The sequence below is a fragment of the Pelophylax lessonae genome, assembly GCF_965119305.1.
Source record: "Pelophylax lessonae genome assembly, chromosome: 12".
Classification (NCBI taxonomy): domain Eukaryota; kingdom Metazoa; phylum Chordata; class Amphibia; order Anura; family Ranidae; genus Pelophylax; species Pelophylax lessonae.
This window is the reverse complement of record NC_138779.1, coordinates 78,872,801-78,892,085: the sequence shown is the minus strand read 5'-3', so window position 1 is coordinate 78,892,085 and position 19,285 is coordinate 78,872,801. Positions and strand designations below refer to the sequence as shown.

The 19,285-nt window shown below is 43.9% G+C and overlaps 1 protein-coding gene across 1 annotated transcript in view; it reads left to right on the top strand.

Moving 5' to 3' along the window:
- Positions 1-2,344: 2,344 nt before the first annotated feature.
- The window catches only part of LOC309568154 (putative glutamate receptor), a 61,088-nt gene continuing 44,147 nt past the window's right edge, over positions 2,345-19,285 (top strand). The window contains exon 1 of the mRNA XM_082273770.1: positions 2,345-2,406. Within this exon, the coding sequence (XP_082129896.1) occupies positions 2,349-2,406 (58 nt within the window). The 5' untranslated portion in view covers positions 2,345-2,348. The remainder of the gene's footprint in view (positions 2,407-19,285) is intronic.

The window sequence follows — 19,285 nt, the reverse complement described above, 5'->3', positions numbered from 1 at the left end:
TACCCATTCACCCCATGGTAATCATGGGGCAGATTAACCTGCATTTACTTCATGGAATTCTGGCTCTGCCTCTTGGAACATGTGACAGTGCACATCATCTGATGGGAAAGGCACTTTAGATGTAGCCTTTCTAGGATGCACATGTGAGGCTGGAGTTACATCACCAGTGCCTCACTAAACCAGGAAGTGGAAAACAGTCATTGTAAATAAAAGCAAAAAATGCTTGTTTACCTATTGAACATAAGATGATTTCATATCAGTATGCAGAGCTGCATGCTAATGTGATTTGTAGTGAAAGAGGGGCAAAGTCCACTTTAAGCTGCTGTAGAAATCACTCCCCATTGGCTGTATCTTTTCTCAGCAGAACAGCCAGATCATATGACCTGGTTTAAGAGGAGGATTGTACTGGTACTAAAGAGAGCAGACATCTTCCTCTGGATATTAGTATAGGTGGGTGTCCTGCCCTCAGGGTACCAGGCAGCTCTCCGTCAGTCTCAGGCTCAAGAATGCATGCCAACATAGTTAAGTATTGGACTAAAGCTGGCCATTCACTAATAGATGCCTTCATGCATGTTATACACCACAGATGGACACATCTCTCACTGTGCCTTTTGTATTCTAAATACCTAAACAGTTTGGCTAAATATTATCAATCCGGCTCCTTTGATTTTTCAGTAATTAGAATCCAGATGAAATTTGTATAGTGTATGACCAAGTTTCGTTTTTTGACATTGGGAAGCAGACCTGGTAGGGGTTCCATTCTCTGGGAAAGAAGCACTTATTGTGTCACAGCGTGAATGATGACTGTTAGGTGCTCCCCATTGGGGGAGTGGATATTTTTCTCCCCCTGTGGAGCAGCAATTGAGAACAGTTGTATTCCGAGAAAGTGGAACAGGAGGGATAATAGACAGTAGTTTTGCGGACAGTGGTGGGCACTGAATTTCTCCAGTTGGAGCCAATATCAAGATACCTTGCCTTTTAAGGAACAGCATTGAATGATTATAACCTGTATGTTGGGAAAGTTGCATAATCATTTCTAGGCTTAGTAAAGCACACTTGTTTAAGCAAGTGTCCTCCGGTCTGGACATTCCTTCATTTCCGGTAAATAATCTCTTATGAGGAGATCCCATGTGTGGAGAAGAGTAATCAGGTTCTGCCATGTTGGATGGCTACCATTTGTTGTTTTGGGAGCCCCAGTTTTGATTAATTCAGATTTGACCCCCTTTAAGTGACCAAATATTTAGGAAAGAGAGCAAAAGACAGAGAAATAACAGTGCAATAGAGTACATGCACAAGATCTCCCCACAGTTCCTCTATCTAGACAAAGACGCACTCCAAACTACAAACATCATATGCATTTACATTAGAACAGGGAAGAGATTCAGGCTAAAAGTACAGCAATTAAAAAAAACATCAGCACACATGGGCAGAGGTGGGAATCAAAATGTTTTGAAGTACAAAATCCTTTCTCAAGTGGATCTCACTTGATAAAGGGGTTTGTGCTCTGAAACATTGTGATTGCCACCCCTGCCTGATCCTGAGAGGGAGATGTACAAAAACTGGAGCACTCAGACTCTGGTGCATGGTAGCCAATCAGGTTCGCACTTCAGCTTGTATAATTGAGCTTTGACAATAAAACTTGGAAGCTGATTGGGCTCTACACAGAGCTGCACCAGTTTTTTGCACTTTCCTGTTTTAGTAAATTTCCCCAGAAACGCTGCATGCCAGCTGAAGGCTTTTTTAAGTATTTATCCATGTGTATTGAGGTTTACTTGCTGTAATTTTAGCCTGGATCTCCTCCCTGTTCTAACATAAATGCATATGATGCTTGGAGTTTTTCTAGATAGTGGAACTACAGAGAGATCTTGTACATGTACTCCATTGTACTGTTATTTCTTTATATGTTGCTTTCTTTTATAAATATATGAAAATCAAAGCGTTAGCTATTTTAGGGTGCTGCCTATAATTAATGTGCAGAAGAGCAAGGAGCTGCAAGGCAGAGCAGCTAAGCATATGGTGTCCATGGTGTCACCTTGTCCTGTACAAACATGGGGACAGTGTCTCTTAAAGGAAAACTACATGGGCCTATTCACACACCTGTGCATGTGCATTACCGCGTCTGATGCAAATAATGAGTCAATGGACCCTCAAAGTTCTTTTTATCTAGTCTGTAGTGCGAGATTGTAGTCACTGTCTGATATGGGAAATGCTAATTACTAGATGTGTAAGATAAAAATAAGACATACCTAGTAACTAGCGTAAAATATATCCTTGGTAACGGAATGCAAAATCCTGAAATGTACATGTAATGCAGATTTCTATTTTTTCATCCTTTTGCAGAGACAGTAATGGAGAAAGCTCTAATGCTGCTTCTGGCAGTTGCCCTCCTCTCCTTGGGTCACACAGGTATGTATAATAATTTGTTTATAGTAAATATGTATTTTTTTATGAATATTTCTGCAAAATTTTCACCTAACATTCCATGAGCCCGCTTTCAGTTCCACAAAGATAAATTCGGTATCACCATACAATAAAGGAATATAAATATTATGGAATAATGAGAAAAGTATTGGAAATTTTGTTAAATTTAAAAATTATAATTCTAAAAAAAAAACTTACTTTATATTAAATGCTTCAAGCATTCCCAAGGCCAAACTGGATGGAGAAATTGCAGATAAGACAACCCTATCAAAAACATAAGTCAGCAGTAGACTCTAGTCATATAGAGTTTTATATGAGCCCATTTACTGTATGTCTTTTGATTGTGACTTTTCCATATAAATAAGTGGAGTTTTAATATTTAAATGCAATTAAACAAAAAAAATATTTTTTGCATTAAAGGGTCTCTATATAAATTGATTACCCATACATGCTGCTTGTTTTATCTAGAATTCTTTGCGCAAATAGAAAATATCCAGAGATACTGCTAGGTAGCTTTACTTCCTTGCTGATGGTGGCAGTGCTGTGCAAGCACATCTAGTCTCAACAACGTTGCCACCTCCATGCGCATGCTCCTATTCTCTTCATCAAAAAGCTTTGCTTAGTTGCTTACCCAATGCATGCTGTGTTCTATGCATCTCTCATCTGTCTACGTTTCAGGCAGCAATGCCTGACAACGTGGCCCTTAATAGGTGATTGACAGCTGATGTAGGCATGAGAGTCTGACAGGACCCATCAATCTGGATACTTTCTACTCCAATATATATACAGTATCTCACAAAAGTGAGTACAACTCACTTTTTTGTAAATATTTTAATTTTATCTTTTCGTGTGACAACACTGAAGAAATGACACTTTGCACAGCTTGTATAACAGTTGTGTATAGCAGCTTGTATAACAGTGTAAACTTGCTGTCTTCTCATAAAAACTCAACACACAGCCATTAATGTCTAAATCGCTGGTAACAAAAGTGAGTACATCCCTAAGTGGAAATGTCCAAATTGGGCCCAAAGTGTCAATATTTTGTGTGGCCACCATTATTTTCCAGCACTGCCTTAACCCTCTTAGGAATGGAGTTCACCAGAGCTTCACAGGTTGCCACTGGAGTCCTCTTCCACTCATCCATGATGAGATCACGGAGCTGGTGGATGTTAGAGACCTTGCGCTCCTCCACCTTCCATTTGAGGATGCCCCACTGGTGCTCAATAGGGTATAGGTCTGGAGACATGCTTGGCTAGTCCATCACCTTTACTCTCACCTTCTGTAGCAAGGCAGCGGTTGTCTTGGAGGTGTGTTTGGGGTCGTTGTCCTGTTGGAATACAGCCCTGCGGCCCAGTCTCTGAAGGGAGGGGATCATGCTCTGCTTCAGTATGTCACAGTACATGTTGGCATTCATGGTTCCCTCAATGAACTATAGATCCACCGTGCCGGCAGCACTCATGCAGCCCCAGACCATGACACTCCCACCACCATGAATGACTGTAGGTAAGACATACTTGACTTTGTACTCCTCACCTGGGTGCCGCCACACATGCTTGACACCATCTGAACCAAATACGTTTATCTTGTTCTCATCAGACCACAGGACATGGTTCCAGTAATCCATGTCCTTAGTATGCTTGTCTTCAGCAAACTGTTTGCGTGCTTTCTTGTGCATCATCTTTAGAAGAGGCTTCCTTCTGGGACGACAGCAATGCAGACCAATTTGATGCAGTGTGCTAGGTATGGTCTGAGCACTGACAGGCTGACCCCCCCACCCCTTCAAACTCTGCAGCAATGCTGGCAGCACTCATACGTCTATTTCCCAAAGTCAACCTCTGGATATGATGCTGAGCATGTCTACTCGACTTCTTTGGTCAACCATGGTGAGGCCTGTTCTGAGAGGGAACTTGTCTTGTTATGCTGTATGGTCTTGGCCACCGTACTGCAGCTCAGTTTCAGGGTCTTGGCAATCTTCTTATAGCCTAGGCCACCTTTATGTAGAGCAACAAATATGTTTTTTCAGATCCTAAGAGAGTTCTTTGCCATGAGGTGTCATGTTGAAGTTCTAGTGACCAGTATGAGAGAGAGCGATATAACCAAATTTAACACACCTGCTCCCCATTCACACCTGAGACCTTGTAACACTAACAAGTCACATGACACAGGGGAGGGAAAATGGCTAATTGGGCCCAATTTGGACATTTCCGCTTAGGGGTGTACTCACTTTTGTTGCCAGCGGTTTAGACATTAATGGCTGCGTGTCGAGTTATTTTGAGGGGACAGCAAATTTACACTGTTATACAAGCTGTACACTCACTACTTTACATTGTAGCAAAGTGTCATTTCTTCAGTGTTGTTACATGAAAAGATATAATAAAATATTTACAAAAATGTAAGGGGTGTACTCACTTTTGTGAGATACTGCGCATATATATATATATATATATATATATATATATATTTCTAAAGGTGCTATTGACATGAAATGTTTACCACATGTCGGTACCAACCCATGCAATCCATACATACAAAGAGCCTAAACAAAAAAGTTCAGGAATTAAGTTATATATAAAAAAATGGAAGGACACAGGGAAAAAGTATTGAAGACGCTAATCGAAATGTATTTAATACTTCGTACAAAATCCCTTGTTGGTAATGACAGCTTCAAGACGCCTCCTGTATGGAGAAACTAGTCGCATGCATTACTCAGGTGTGATTTTGGCCCATTTTTCCACACAAACAAAACTTCAAATCTTGAAGTTTGAGGTTCTGTGGGCCTCTTCTATGAATTCTGATCTTTAGTTCTTTCCATAGATTTTCTTTTTTTTTTGAAAGGTGTTTATTTATAAATTTTTTACAACAATACATAACAAGGGAACATGCAATGTCAGTAAAACAGAGCAGGGTATATACAAAGAACCAATGGAAGGCATTGCAGCATAGACAAATCAAAAGCAGGCCAACGGGGCCTAGGGAGGAAGGGAATGACGGGGGGGACCTCAAGACGGAACTGCTTAGAAGGCGAACGGCAACATAGTGACAGGCCTAGCAGGACACCTTAAGTGGTCCCCACCCTAAGGTGGACAGGAGGAGACAACCAGACAAAACGACCGACACAGACAAGGACACACACACACTCACAAACCTACTTACACACCTACACACCCACACCTTCCCCTACCCTCAACCATCCATCCCCCTAGGGGGGAGCAGGCAGTATACTACATGCAGGTCAGATAATCCTCAATTCACATGGGACCTCCATGGTCTTATTCAGCAGACAAGCTGGAAGGCAGCGGGGTATCCGCCCAGAAAGAATCTTCTACATCAAGCCAAGGTTGCCAAACTTTAGAAAACTTGCCAGGACACCCTCTACTCTTATAGATCAGTTTATAGAGTGGTACATCTCCTCGCACTATAACATAAAACTGCTGTACAGTAGGCGGTTCAACACTTTTCCAATGTAACAAGATACGTTTCCTAGCATAGAACAGTAATATGCGGATCAGGGCCTGGGGACGTACATGGTGAATGAAATCATTCAAGACGCCCAACAGGCCTACCTCCGGCAAATGTGGGACCGGCAGGTGTAATTTATCATTAAAAAAGGCAAAAATAGACGTCCACTAACCTTTAATATGGGGGCAGGACCAAAACATGTGGAGGAGGTCTGCTGCAGGACAACCACATCTAGGACAGGCGGCGCCCGGGGCAACACCCATACGGACCAATTTTTGGGGCGTGTAGTGCAAGTGGTGAATGAATTTGAACAGTATGAGTCTGTGATTATAATAAGGTCTTGGAAGCACACCTCAGAGGCCTCATCCCACTCCTCCTCGGACAGCTCAGGAAGCAGTGTGACCCACCTGCACATGGTCAGCTTAAAAGGGTCGGCACTAGCCGCCTGCAGCCTCGAGTAAATAGTAGTGACCATTTTAGTTACCTCTGGGATAGACAACAACTTTTCTATAGGGGATTCCTCCAGCTCCAGGGTCAACCCAGCAAACTGCGCCCGGACGGCATGGCGTAATAACAAGTATTTACAAAAGAAACGGTTGCACACACCATGTCGGGCCTTCAGGTCATCAAAAGATGCAAAAAGGTTAGACCTAAAGACATGGGAGACATGGGTCACCCCAAGTCCCAACCACCAACAGGAGTCCGGGTGACCCCGAAGCTCGGAGAAGTTGGGGTTATCCCACAACGGGGCATTAGGAGACACCGCGGGTTCATCCGACAGCATCACATTGCCAGCATGCCAGGCCAGCCACTCAACCTACATAGGAGAGACACGGGAGCAGCGCCTATGCAACGATCTGTGGAGAGCGTCTAGAGCTTTCCATAGATTTTCAATTGGATTCAAGTCAGGTGATTGGCTGGGTCATTCTAGCAGCTTTATTTTCTTTCTTTGAAACCAATGAAGAGTTTTCTTTGGCTTTGTGTTTGGGATCATTGTCCTGCTGAAATGTCCACCCTCGTTTCATCTTCATCATCCTGGTAGATGGCAGGATGATGATTTTTATCAAGGGTGTCTTTAAACATTTTTCCATTCATCCTTCCTTCAAAGATATGAAGTTTGCCAGTACCGTATGCTGAAAAACAGCCCCACACCTTGATGTTCCCACCTCCAAACGTCACTATTGGTGTGGTGTTTTTGGGGTGATGTGCAGTGCCATTTGATCTCCAAACATGGTGTGTATTATGGCATCCAAAGAGTTAAACTTTGGTCTCTTTTGACCAGACTATATTCTCCTAGTATTTCACAGGCTTGTCTAAAAGTTGTGCAGCAAACTTTAAACAAGCTTCAACATGCTTTTTCTTCAGCAATGGAGTCTTGGGTGATGAGCGTGCATACAGGCCATGGTGGCTGAGTGCATTACTTATTGTTTTCTTTGAAACAATTGTACCTGCCAAATCCAGGTCTTTTTGAAGCTCTCCACAAGTGGTCATTGGCTCTTGGACACTCATTCTGATAAATTCTTTTCACTCCTCTGTCAGAAATCTTGCGAGGAGCACCTGGTCATGGCCGGTTTATGGTGAAAGGATGTTCTTTCCACTTCCAGATTATGGCCCCAACAGTGCCCACTGGAACATTCAGAAGTTTAGAAATCCTTCTGTAACCAATGCCATTAGTATGTTTTGCAACAGTAAGGTTGCAAAAGTCTCGAGAGGTCTTTTACCTATCATGAGATGTTTCTTGTGTGACACCTTGGTAATGAGACACCTTTTTATAGACCATCAGTTGAGACTGAACCAGCTGATATTAATTTGCACTGACAAGGGGCAGGCTTGCTTTCTAATTACTGATAGATTTCAGCTGGTGTCTTAGACGTCCTGCCTTTTTGCACCTCCCTTTCTTTGTTCAATATTGTTTCCCTGTGTCATTCCATTTTATTACACATAACCTAATTTCTAAACTTATTTGTTTTGGTTTCTTTGTATGTATGGTTCTTTGTATGTATGGATTGCTTGGGCTGTTACCAACCTGTGGTGAAAATGTCATGTCAATAGCACCTTAAGAAACCTATTCACTTAGAAAAATTAGGATGTGTTCAATACTTTTTTACCCACTGTATATATGTATATAATTTATAAATATGTACAGCACGTATCAGTGCAACTATATACTGATTTCTAAGTAAACTAGAACCATATGTTTAACTGTCTAAGAGAACAAAACCCCATTCTTATTCTAAGGAATGCAATTTACGTCACTATTCAAGAAAGATTAGGAAAATAAGATTTGTCTTCATAAATTGATAGGGTGGATTTTGGTGAAAGGTCCCAGAGAGTCTTACTCATTACAAACTGTGTTTTCCACTGTTTTACAAAACTACACCTCTCTCTCTACATACAAACTGTATATAACAAATGTTATTGTGTCTATGAGGTCTTAGAAAGGAAAAAGTTTCTAAATGTCTTTATTACCATGAAGATAGTAATTTGGACTGGATCCAATCCATTGTGTGGAGGTATAATGTGGTAAGATTTGTATTTTGCTATGTAAATAATGATAAATTTTATATAAATCTGAAATTTTCCAATGGTGGCATTTTGAGGACTTCTCAACATGTCATAGAGTGAAGTGAATGGTCCCCTATGTGTAAAACAAAGACCTATTCTATATACTTAGCCACCACCTAAAGGATCCATGCCAGGTGGAAAGGCCAGATTGTTAAACAGATGGGCCAATGGGCGGAAGAAGGAAATAAGAGCAGTGTTATTCCTCAATCTGTCCCAAAACACGAAGGAGTGAGAGAGTATGGGAACCAATATGGGAAGACATAATTTTGAAGGTTTCCACTTCAAATAATCCAAGGTAAATAGATCCAACTGCTCGTTGTTCCATAAAGACCCAATCTGGTCTCTCCCCACAAGAACATACCACATAGATAAATAGATCCCCACTGTATGCGTCTCTTATTAGATGTTTATGAAATATTAACTGAGGGCATTGATGAGCCTTGAGATCCTCAGCCAAGCACATTGGAAAAAGCAAACAGTCCTTTTTATTAAATAACAAGCAAAAATTTGACAGCTTGTCTTCAGTAAACAAAAAAGTCCATCAAGTGCTAGTACAAAAATAAAGAGTCACAATTGTCCCTTACAGGGCATATTACAAGCTCCTGTCTGCCTCAGCGGTCCTAAAGATGAAGTTACCACTGTTCAGCAACTGTGCCCCAGCCAAAAGCTAGCCCACGTTGCTCATGTTGCTAGATTTTTTGCTCTTTACCTTACAGACACTCCCTTTCTGATGCAGAGGGGTTAACCCCTTCCAAACCAAAGTTCTGGTAATCAGGGTTTGGGGGTTTTTCCCTCCCAAAACTCTTTGAACCTCAAAATTTTGGGTCCCTAATGAGGACTTATCAATCCACAGATTACTCAAAATTAGTCCTCTCCTCTCCAACCCAACTTTCCCAGAACTGTGGGACAAAATACAGTGTACCCTAGAAAGGGCATCCACATTTTGGTGTTGTTTGCTAGGCTTATTTTCTATCACTAACGAACTCTTGAAATTCCAGGAACCATCTGATTACCCTGGCATTTTTGTGTCTGTTTTGGCTCATCCAGGTCAGTGGGGCATGGTCTGATACCAGATGAAACTTCCTGCCAAGGAGTCCAGAGCCCACTTAATGGTCAGGCACTCCTGCCCCACTTTGGCGTAATTTCTGTCAACTTTCTACTAAGAGAGACTATGGGGTGTTCCTCCCCATTGACTTCATGGGACAGAACAGAACTCCTAAGCCCTCCCTGGAGGCATCGGTTTGGACAATAAACTCACAGACAGGTGCTGGCTGTTTTCTCGTTCTTTTCTGGACTCTGATGCAGACAGGGTAACCCCTTCTGGACCAAAGTTCCTGTGATCAGGGTTTGGAGGTTCTTCTGTCCCAAAACTTTTCAAACCTATAACCAACCTGGTAGCGAAGCCGAAATTATTAGGAAGGCCTCTCTTACGCCTTTGACTCAGGGTCTCTGGTAGTGTGAACAGAAGGAGCAAGAGTGCAGAGTGACATAGGTGCCTGTAAGTTTGGTCAGTAGCAAAGCGGGTATTCACACCAGGCAGGAGAGGTCGTCAGTAGACTTCAGTGAAGCAGGCAGGCTGGTAGACAGCTGGAGGATGGCAGACTGAAGTAGGCTGATACTGGTGATAGCGGGCAGGTGAGGCATGCACTAGTAGCAGACTGTAGAACAGCAGGATGTGTCAGGAAGCAGAATTGGGCAAGCCGGGTCATATACTGGCAGGACAGATCAGGTATAGAGGAGCAGGCAATGTGGTCTGGGTACAAACCAGGTCAGGAGGCAATCAGTGCAATAAAAGCAAATAGAGAAGACAGAAGCTGAGGTCAAGGACAAGCCGGGGGCGGTGCAGAAGGATTTCAGAGAGTGGTCAGAAAAGCCGGGTCAGCAACTGGAATAGGATACAGGATAACAAGAACACAGGATGCAGGGAAGGCTAAAAGACAAAACAGCACTAATCCTGAGCACTGGCCTTGTTTAAATAGCCCATTTGGCACCAACATCTGTCACAGGTGCATGCGTGCCCGTCAGCCAGTGTCCCATGCTTGCAAGCATGAAAGGGAACATGTTTTAGCCTGTGCACAGAATGCCTTTCCTTACAAAACCTCTGAAATTCCAGGTCCCTAATGGGGACTTACCAGTACTCAACAATATCTTTAAACTGTCCCCTGACTTGGGCCACAACCCAGATAGTGGGGAAATAGCCCTGCCATCCAGGACCCTTCCCTGGCCTCCTGTACACCAGCTAATTTTTTTATATATAAAATACATATAAAGTTACAATTGCATGTTGTATTTTGAATAGGAAAAATATATACATGCATTTAACTTAATGTGAACACTGATATCCACCTACAGCAGTTGCTAGGCAGTATTGACTGGTCTTAGTAACCAAGTTTGACCTATTCCGCAGTTCAGCATTACAGTTTAAGAAAACAAGATGTTCATAAGCACAATTGCCTTTAGTTATTCTTCTGTTTTCTGTAACAACAGGGGAGGCAATAATCATAATTATTAAAAATGTTTTTTCATTACTGTTATAGCTAGTAGCAGTTAGTTACATTCATGGACTTGTTTTGTAATGTTGATAAAGTCTCACCACTCACCTGAAAGGATTCTTCAGTTCCAAAATTTGATCCAGGATGTTAAAACATCTTCAGAGTTACAGAACAAGTCCAGTTAAATGTGACTAACCACTAATAGCTATACGATGACCTGGATAAATGAGAAGCTTCACAGGCAATGTTTACTGGTAGGAGCACATGAACACGGGCTGTGACAGGTGCAATAGGAATTCTAGAGCAGTTTTCCATGCCAAGGTAACTGCAGATGGGCAGCCATAGAAGTGTACGACTGAATGCTATTGTACTTGTGCAAATGCTGCTGATGTTTTTCATCTGTGTGTAGCAAGTTTTCCAGGCCTATGGCCTGATGTGGGTCTGCCATCAGTACCGGTAACCTCTCCAGCCCATGTGAGCCGAGTCCCCAGGTGTGAAAACTGAAGCAGCGACAACTCCGGCATCTTTGTTTGTGGTTTTTATTGGATTTAAGGGGATGGGAGAAGGGAATTAGTGGGATACTCCTTTAGGCTCCAACTAATTACATTTGGGACTTTGCTTCTGAAAAAAATGCCAGTTGGCGCTTCCTTGACGCCAGCCAACGCTCACTAACACTGAGAACACTCTGTAGAACAATGGAAGTGCTGAATCCTCGACTTGTAGTCCAGAAGATCCAGGACTGAGAACTGTAGAACTTCTGACACTGCTGTACTGCAAAAGCCACTGAATACTTTCCCCTACCTTGCCTGGCTTGAGGTAGTATGATGTAGAATTCTGTATAGCTGTAACTTTAACTGACACTCTGTACAATTCAGGGCCCAACTGCAGGTGCCCCCTTTGTCCTTGAACTCTTCAGGGTCCACTAACCATGTACCCACTCTGTAACTTCAGGGTCCTCAACCTAGGTACCCCCTTTACAACTAGCTGACACTGGATGCCAGAACCTCTTCCGGAGTGCCCCAGGGGCAATCCTCAGTACTCACGACCTGTGTAGGCTTTCCTGGGACTGGACCCCTCTCGCCCTCTGCAGGCTCTCGGCACACCGGATCCACTCAGCTCAACTCGACACTCAGGCGACACCCCGAGACATCCGCCTTCCTCAGACAGGAGGAGAGACAGCCGCACTCTCCTTCCTGGGACTCTGCTCCCGCCAAAGACAACGTGCCACACACTTCCCCCCAAACTTATACCCACTCCCAGAATCCTTTGCAGCATAATCTGCCTTCTGGGGTAGTTACAAGATGAGATGTGTCCACTGATTGGGCTTCCCACACTGCCCTATGAGAAGCCTCTCACAGGAGCCAGTAGGGATACTTCTCCCCCCAGCAGGCACATCTGGAAGCCCTGACAGCCTAGCTAAATAAATCACAGCCCTGCTGTTAGGCAGACAAGGCCCACTATACATTTACCTAGCATCTACCTGTAGGGTGTTACATGTGTTTACCTGCGAGTGCAGATATGATGTATTTCCTGAAGGTGAAACTTGCATGTTCAAGAACTATGTCCTAGACACATGTGCAGGTAAATGTCAATGCAACAGAGCCTCAGTGATTACATGAATACACGTGTACAGCCATGTACTTCTATGGTTGGCTGTCCATGTCACCTCCAGTTCCCCAGGCGTGGGAAAATGCAGAGAATTTTACACTAGAGGACGTTTGCAAACATATGTACGCTTGAGCCCTGCTTTCATTGTAATATGATGTCATAACTTATTTTAAATTTTGTTATGGTTTTGTGCGCCAATAACCTTAGGGTTCATTATTGAGTTTGCCCACCCTTTGCAGCTATAATAGCTTCAACTCTTCTGGGAAGGCTGTCCACAAGGTTTAGGAGTGTGTCTATGGTAAAGTTTGACCATTCTTCCAAAGCGTATTTGTGAGGTTAGGCACTGATGTTGGAGAGAAGGCCTGGCCCGCACTCTCAGTTCGAATTCATTCCAAAGGTGTTCTATCAGGTTGAGGTCAGGACTCTGTGCAGGCCAGTCACGTTCCTCCACCCCAAAATTGCTCATTCATTTAGATGGGCTTGGTCCCTTAGTTTCAGTGAAGGGAACTCAGCATACCAAGACATTTTGGATAATTTCATGATCCCAACTTTGTGGGAACAGTTTGGGGATGGCCCCTTCCTGTTCCAACATGACTGCGCACCAGTGCAAAAATCAAGGTCCATAAAGACATGAATGAGCAAGTTTGGGTTGGAGGAAGCTAACTGGTCTGCACAGAGTCCTGACCTCAACCCGATAGAACACCTTTAGGATTAATTGGAGTGCAGACTGCGAGCCAGACCTTCTCTCTAACATCAGTGCATGCCTTCACAAATGCGCTTCTGAAAGAATGGTCAAACATTCCCATAGACACACTTCTAAACCTTGTGGACAGTCTTCCCAGAAGAGTTGAAGCTGTTATAGCTTCAAAGGGTGGGCCAACTCAATATTGAACCCTACGGACTAAGACTGGGATGCCATTAAAATTCATGCGCGTGTAAAGGCAGGTGTCCCAATACTTTTGGTAATATATTTTATATAAGTATATATAAAATTATAAATACCTTTTTTTTTTCTTTCTTTTTTTTTTCTAAGTGATCACATATTCTCTGTTCTCAGCTGCATAAGGGGCTTAACCTCCTTAGCGGTATTCCCGAGTGTGGCTCGGGGTTAAATTTTAGTGCAATTAGCGGTAACCCCGAGCCACACTCGGGGTACCGCCAGGAGCATCGCTGGATCCTGAAAGAGGAGTTATTACCTTATCCCCGGGATCCAGGGATGTATCCCGGTAGTGTGCGGCGGCCGGATCTTCCGCCCGATGCTTGTGAGCCCGGCTTCCGTCTCCTGTGACGTGACGCTCGCAGGGGGGTAGAACCAGCGGCAAATTGAAGAAGTTATACACACAAACACACTGATTACAATACAAAATAAAATAAATTGACATTAGTTTGCCCCCCAGTGCCCTTTCCTGCAGTTTTGCTGTACTTTATATTTATGTATATATATATATATACATATACACACACACACGTATATATATATATATATATATATACACACATACATACATACTTTAACTTATTCATAGGTATTTATTATATTATAATTTATGATTTTGTGTTTCAAACTTTATCATAACCGAGATGTTATATAGAAGAACGCACAGTAAAAAAAAATCGTATGTAAATAGTTGGTTTGGGCTGCTCATCATTAAGAATTACATGCAAAATAATGGTACCGCTTTCAGCACCTAAAATCCGAAACAATCATACCGCCAGGGGGGTTAAGGGAGTGGGGGTGGAGAAGCAGCAGTACATTGATCTTCTCAGTGAATGGTTGTGCAGGGGGGGTATGTGAACACAAATCTTGGCCATTGGAGGACAGGCAGACTGTGGTCCCAACACAGCTAGAAAACTGACCACGCTGGGATGAATGTGATCTCATGCAAGTATATACAAGTCTATGGTACAACAGGCACATATCAGGGATGTTAGGGTAACATTGTTTAAGAAACTAGTGATGTTCTGGACCTCTGCCAGGACACTCTAGTGATGTAGATGCCAGTATGTAGACCCACAGCACATAGGAGGAGGTGCAAGTATCCAACCCAGTGGCTTATCATATATGTGAGCAGGTTGTTCACTGCACTTGGGCCCCCGAGGGGAGCCCACTGTGACCCACACTGCACACATGAATGGTTCCCTGGCTCACAGCTGGGGATGATCGGTGCAGCGGGAGGGAGAGCTGTGAGCACCGATCTCCCTACATGACTTTTCAGCTTACAGCTGCTTCTCCTGCTCTCCCTCCCACAGCTGTCAGCTGAAAAGCCATGCCAGGAGATCGATGCTCACAGCTCTCCCTCCCGCCACATAGATCCCCGGCTGTTCCTTGTGTCCTCCTCCTCCAGCCCCCCCTTCGTGTCCTCATTCACCCCCTTTGTGCTCCTCTGGGCGCTCTTCCGCCCCCTGTCCAACTTCTCTGCCCCCGGGAGCTCCTCCGGCCCCCTATCCTCCTCCTCAGGCTCCCTGTTGTCCTCCTCTGGCCCCCCTTGTCCCCTGCAGCCAGCTTCCCTCCTCTCCTGCCAGCTGCTGGGGAAATGTGTCCAGATGGAAAGCGGAGGAAGGGGCCAGTAAGCATGTAATTTACCAGCCCCTTCCTTTCCTAAATTGGACACAGTGAGCGACCTCTACCGATCGCTTACTGTGTCTTGTGTTAACTGAGCAGAGTAAACTGTAAACTGTGTCCCGACACTGTCCACTGCCCCAACCCCCTCCCCCCAAAAAGCATTGTGAAAAAGATGAAAAATAGTAAAAAAAATAAATACATACAAATAAAAAACTACTGACGCTGTCCACTGTCCCATACCCCGCCCCTTCACCAGAAGCACTTAAAAATATATATTAAAAAAATTATTTAAAATAATAAACAACAAAATTGTAAAAAAATAATTAAAAACAAAAAACTACTAACATTGTCCACTACCCCCCCCCCCCCTTCCACCCTCCAATCATTGTGGCAAAAAAACATTGTAAACATTTTTTTAAAAGAAATTCAATTAAAAAAAATAAAATAAAAATAGAAAAAATTCTGACACTGTCCATTGCTCTACTGCCCTACTGACACCATCCACTGGCCCCCAAAAGCATTTTGAAAAAATGAAAAAAAAAAAAAAAAGAAAAATACAACAAAATTAAATTGTACAAAAATAATAAAAATAAAGAACTACTGACACCATCCCCTTCCCTACTGATACCATCCTGCACATCAGTGGTGGCCCGTCCATTGGCGGCACAGGGGTGCCACCCCCCCATCCATGCATCCGCCCCTTAATCTAAATGCAGGGTGCCGGATGCATGGATTCCAAAAGGTTTCTTTTATTTTTTTCCTGATTAGAGTCATAGGCTCTAATAGGTTTCAAAAAAGGTGGGGCTCGGGGTGCAGAGCACTGCGCCCTGAGCACACCCAGTTGTATGACAATAGGGAATGAATATTCGCTAATATCACACTGGTTCTCCTCCCAGCCAATCAGGAAGCGTGTCATGAGACCCCTTTCCTGATTGGCTGAAAAGAGAAGCAATTTTACTGGTCATTGGCCAGGAAGAGGGAGGAGACGCACGGCCAGAGGAGGTAAGAATGCTGACTGTCCAGCCAGCCGGCCTTCTGTCCCACGGGGGGGGTGGATTTGCCTGCCTGCCGCGGCCGGCCGGCCGTCCATCCCACTGATGGGGGTGGTGGTGGATTTGCACATACTACCCACCGCCATACACTCTGCACTCCTCTCCTGCACATACTTCCCACAGCCATACACTTCACACCCCTCTCCCTGCACATACTACTCACCTCCATACACTACATACTCCTCTTCTGCACACACTACACACCACCATATACACCATACTCCTCTCCTGCACATACTACCCACCGTCATACACTCCACACCCCTCTCCCTGCACATTCCACCCACCGCCATACACTATATTTAGCACAATTGAAGCCACGCCCACATTTCACCGTATTTTTTTTTTTAATCATGGCCTGGGGCTTTCCTTAATGGAACCACTAAGAAGTGTGGTGAAAGTTTGCACCATTAAACTATACCACAGCAGTGTAACATTTTATAACACCTCCCAATAATTTATGCTACTATAAAGGGTTACAGCTGGAATAAAAAAACAGATAAAGGTTTTGCCATCTTCATCCTGAGAGGCTATGGGGCATCTGACAACTTCAATAGAGATACTAGTTTTCTTGGAAGAAGATCCAGCTGGAATTTAGTTTGTCTTGAAAAGGCCTTTTCTGCTATAGAGCACTTTGAAAAAGTGTAACAAGACGATGCATTCTCTGAATGGTCATCTCCAGCTGAGACACAGAAAACGGCCTTGTTTTACACTGCTTCCAAGCCAAGCCAAGCCAAAGATTTCATGAAAGAGAACTTTGAAAGAAAATAAGGCCAATAGAAATTACGTTAGAAATAATTTTATTATGGTGAAAATCGACATAAAAAAAGACAATGCAGCCTTTTCTCTGTTGTGCGGAATGTCCTCCTCCAAGGTTTGGTATGGCCTTCTTGCTGGTGAAGAATTATACATTCAGGCATTCTTTACAAGACAGATTTTATTATCTTTGATTCAAATGTTTGAAGGTAATAAAGTATTAGGTGAAGCTAAACTAACAAGGTTAGGTTTGTAAAGACAAGTAATAGTAAATTGTACTTGAAAGTGATTGACGGACTAGCATTTTCAGGAGAGGTCAGTAATAATACCTTGATATTTCTCACAGCATGTTTTCAATAGTCACGGGGTCTCAAAAATGGATTTTTGTAAGATCTTACCGTAAAATCCTTTTCTCTTAAGCTCATTGACAGACGTAGTCTTCTTGATTCTCAAGAGCTGGGTTATGTTGTCTCCGCAGGAGTAGGACTAGGCAGAAAGACAAAACGTTCTGGCTCCACCCTAGGGGCAGTCCCTGAGGGTATATCCTCCCTCTCTCTGCTACAGGGAATCAGTTCTGTTCTAAAGCAGTAACAGAGAATTTAACCCAACCCAACTCAATGATAGAGGGGCGGGTACTACGTCTGTCAATGAGCTTAAGAGAAAAGGATTTTACGGTAAGATCTTACAAAAATCCATTTTTCTCTATCGCTCATTGACAGACGTAGTCTTCTTGATTCTCAAGAGCTGGGACATCCAGAAGCAGTGCCACAAAATGAGGGGTGGGATTGACAGAATCAAAATCCAATCTAGAAGGCCCAACCGGAGCCAACCAGAAGTATCAAAGGACTCATCGAGAAAACAGATGAGACCTACCCCACAAATCCTCGAGGTAGACCAACAGTCTCCTCAAACAGTGGCCTGCAGGAACCTTGCGGCCAGAAGAGGCATCTGACGATGCCATCACATAAACCTTATACAATATTGTAAAGGTATGAACCGACTACTAAAACAGTCGCCTTGAAAACCTGAACCACTGACGCCTGATGGCGGAAGGTCCAGGAAACTCTAAGCGCCCGAGTAGAATGCGCCTTAACAGGGAACGGGGGATCCCGACCCTTAGATAAAATAAGCCTATACCACCGTCTGTCTGATCCATCTAAAGATGGTCGCAGCAGAACAGGCAACCCCTTCTTAGGGCCATCCGTGATCACAAACAGTGAATCCGTCTTACAAATTGAATCCGTAGTATTCAAGTATATCCTGATCGCCCGAACTACATCCACGGAATGCCATGCAAATTCTCGAGGATGATTGGGCTAAGGACATAGGAAGGACAATACACTGTCCTTATTCAATGAAACTTTGAAACCACCTTAGAAGGAAGGATGGATTCGGATGAAGAACAACCTTATCCCTATGAACCACCAGATCTGGGGAACAACAGGATAATGCAGCCAGTTCTGACACCCTGCGTGCAGAAGTGATAGCCACCAAGAAGACCACCTTCTGGGATAAAGTAGGCAAGGGAATCTCCCTGATATTTTCAAAGGGAGGTGTCTGAAGAACCGACAGCACCAAATTAAGATCCCAGGATGGTAACGGCGCGTGCACTGGCAGAGCCAGGTGTCGCACCCCCTGGATGAAATTCCGCACCAAGGAATGAGTAGACAAAAGCTTCTGAAAGAAGATAGCAAATGCTGAAACCAGACCCTTGATAACACTCAAGGCCAGCTTCTGCTCAACTCCCTGTTGCAGAAAGCCAATATTCGGACTACCGAATAAAGATGTAGATGGAACCCAAGGGATTCACATCACACAATATAAGACTTCCATGTACGATGATAATCTTTCTGGAAGTCGCTTTCCTTGTTTTAACTAGAGTAGGAATAACTGAAGCTGACAATCCCTTGTCCTTCAGCACCTGGGTCTCAATAACCAGGCCGTTTAAAACCAGCGATCGTAAAGCAGGATGGAAGATCGGTCCCTGAGACAGTAGATCCTCCCTGAGAGGAAGTCTCCACGGGACGTCCGCCATCAGTCTGACCAAGTCAGCGTAACAAGCTCGACGAGGCCAGTCCGGAGCTGCCAGGATTACTGGAATTCCTTCCTCCTCTATCTTGCGAAGAAGTCTTGGCAGTAACCCAAGAGGAGGGAAGGCATACATTAGCTGGTATTGCCCCCACGGGGCGATCAGTGCGTCTGCGGTTTCTGCTAGAGGATCGCGGGAGCGAGCCATGAATCTCTGAACTTTCCTGTTGAATCGAGATGCCAACAGATCCATATCCGGGGTGCCCCATCGTAGGCACAACTGGTGGAAAACGTCTGGATGGAGGGACCATTCCCCCTGATCCAGAGTCTGACGGCTGAGA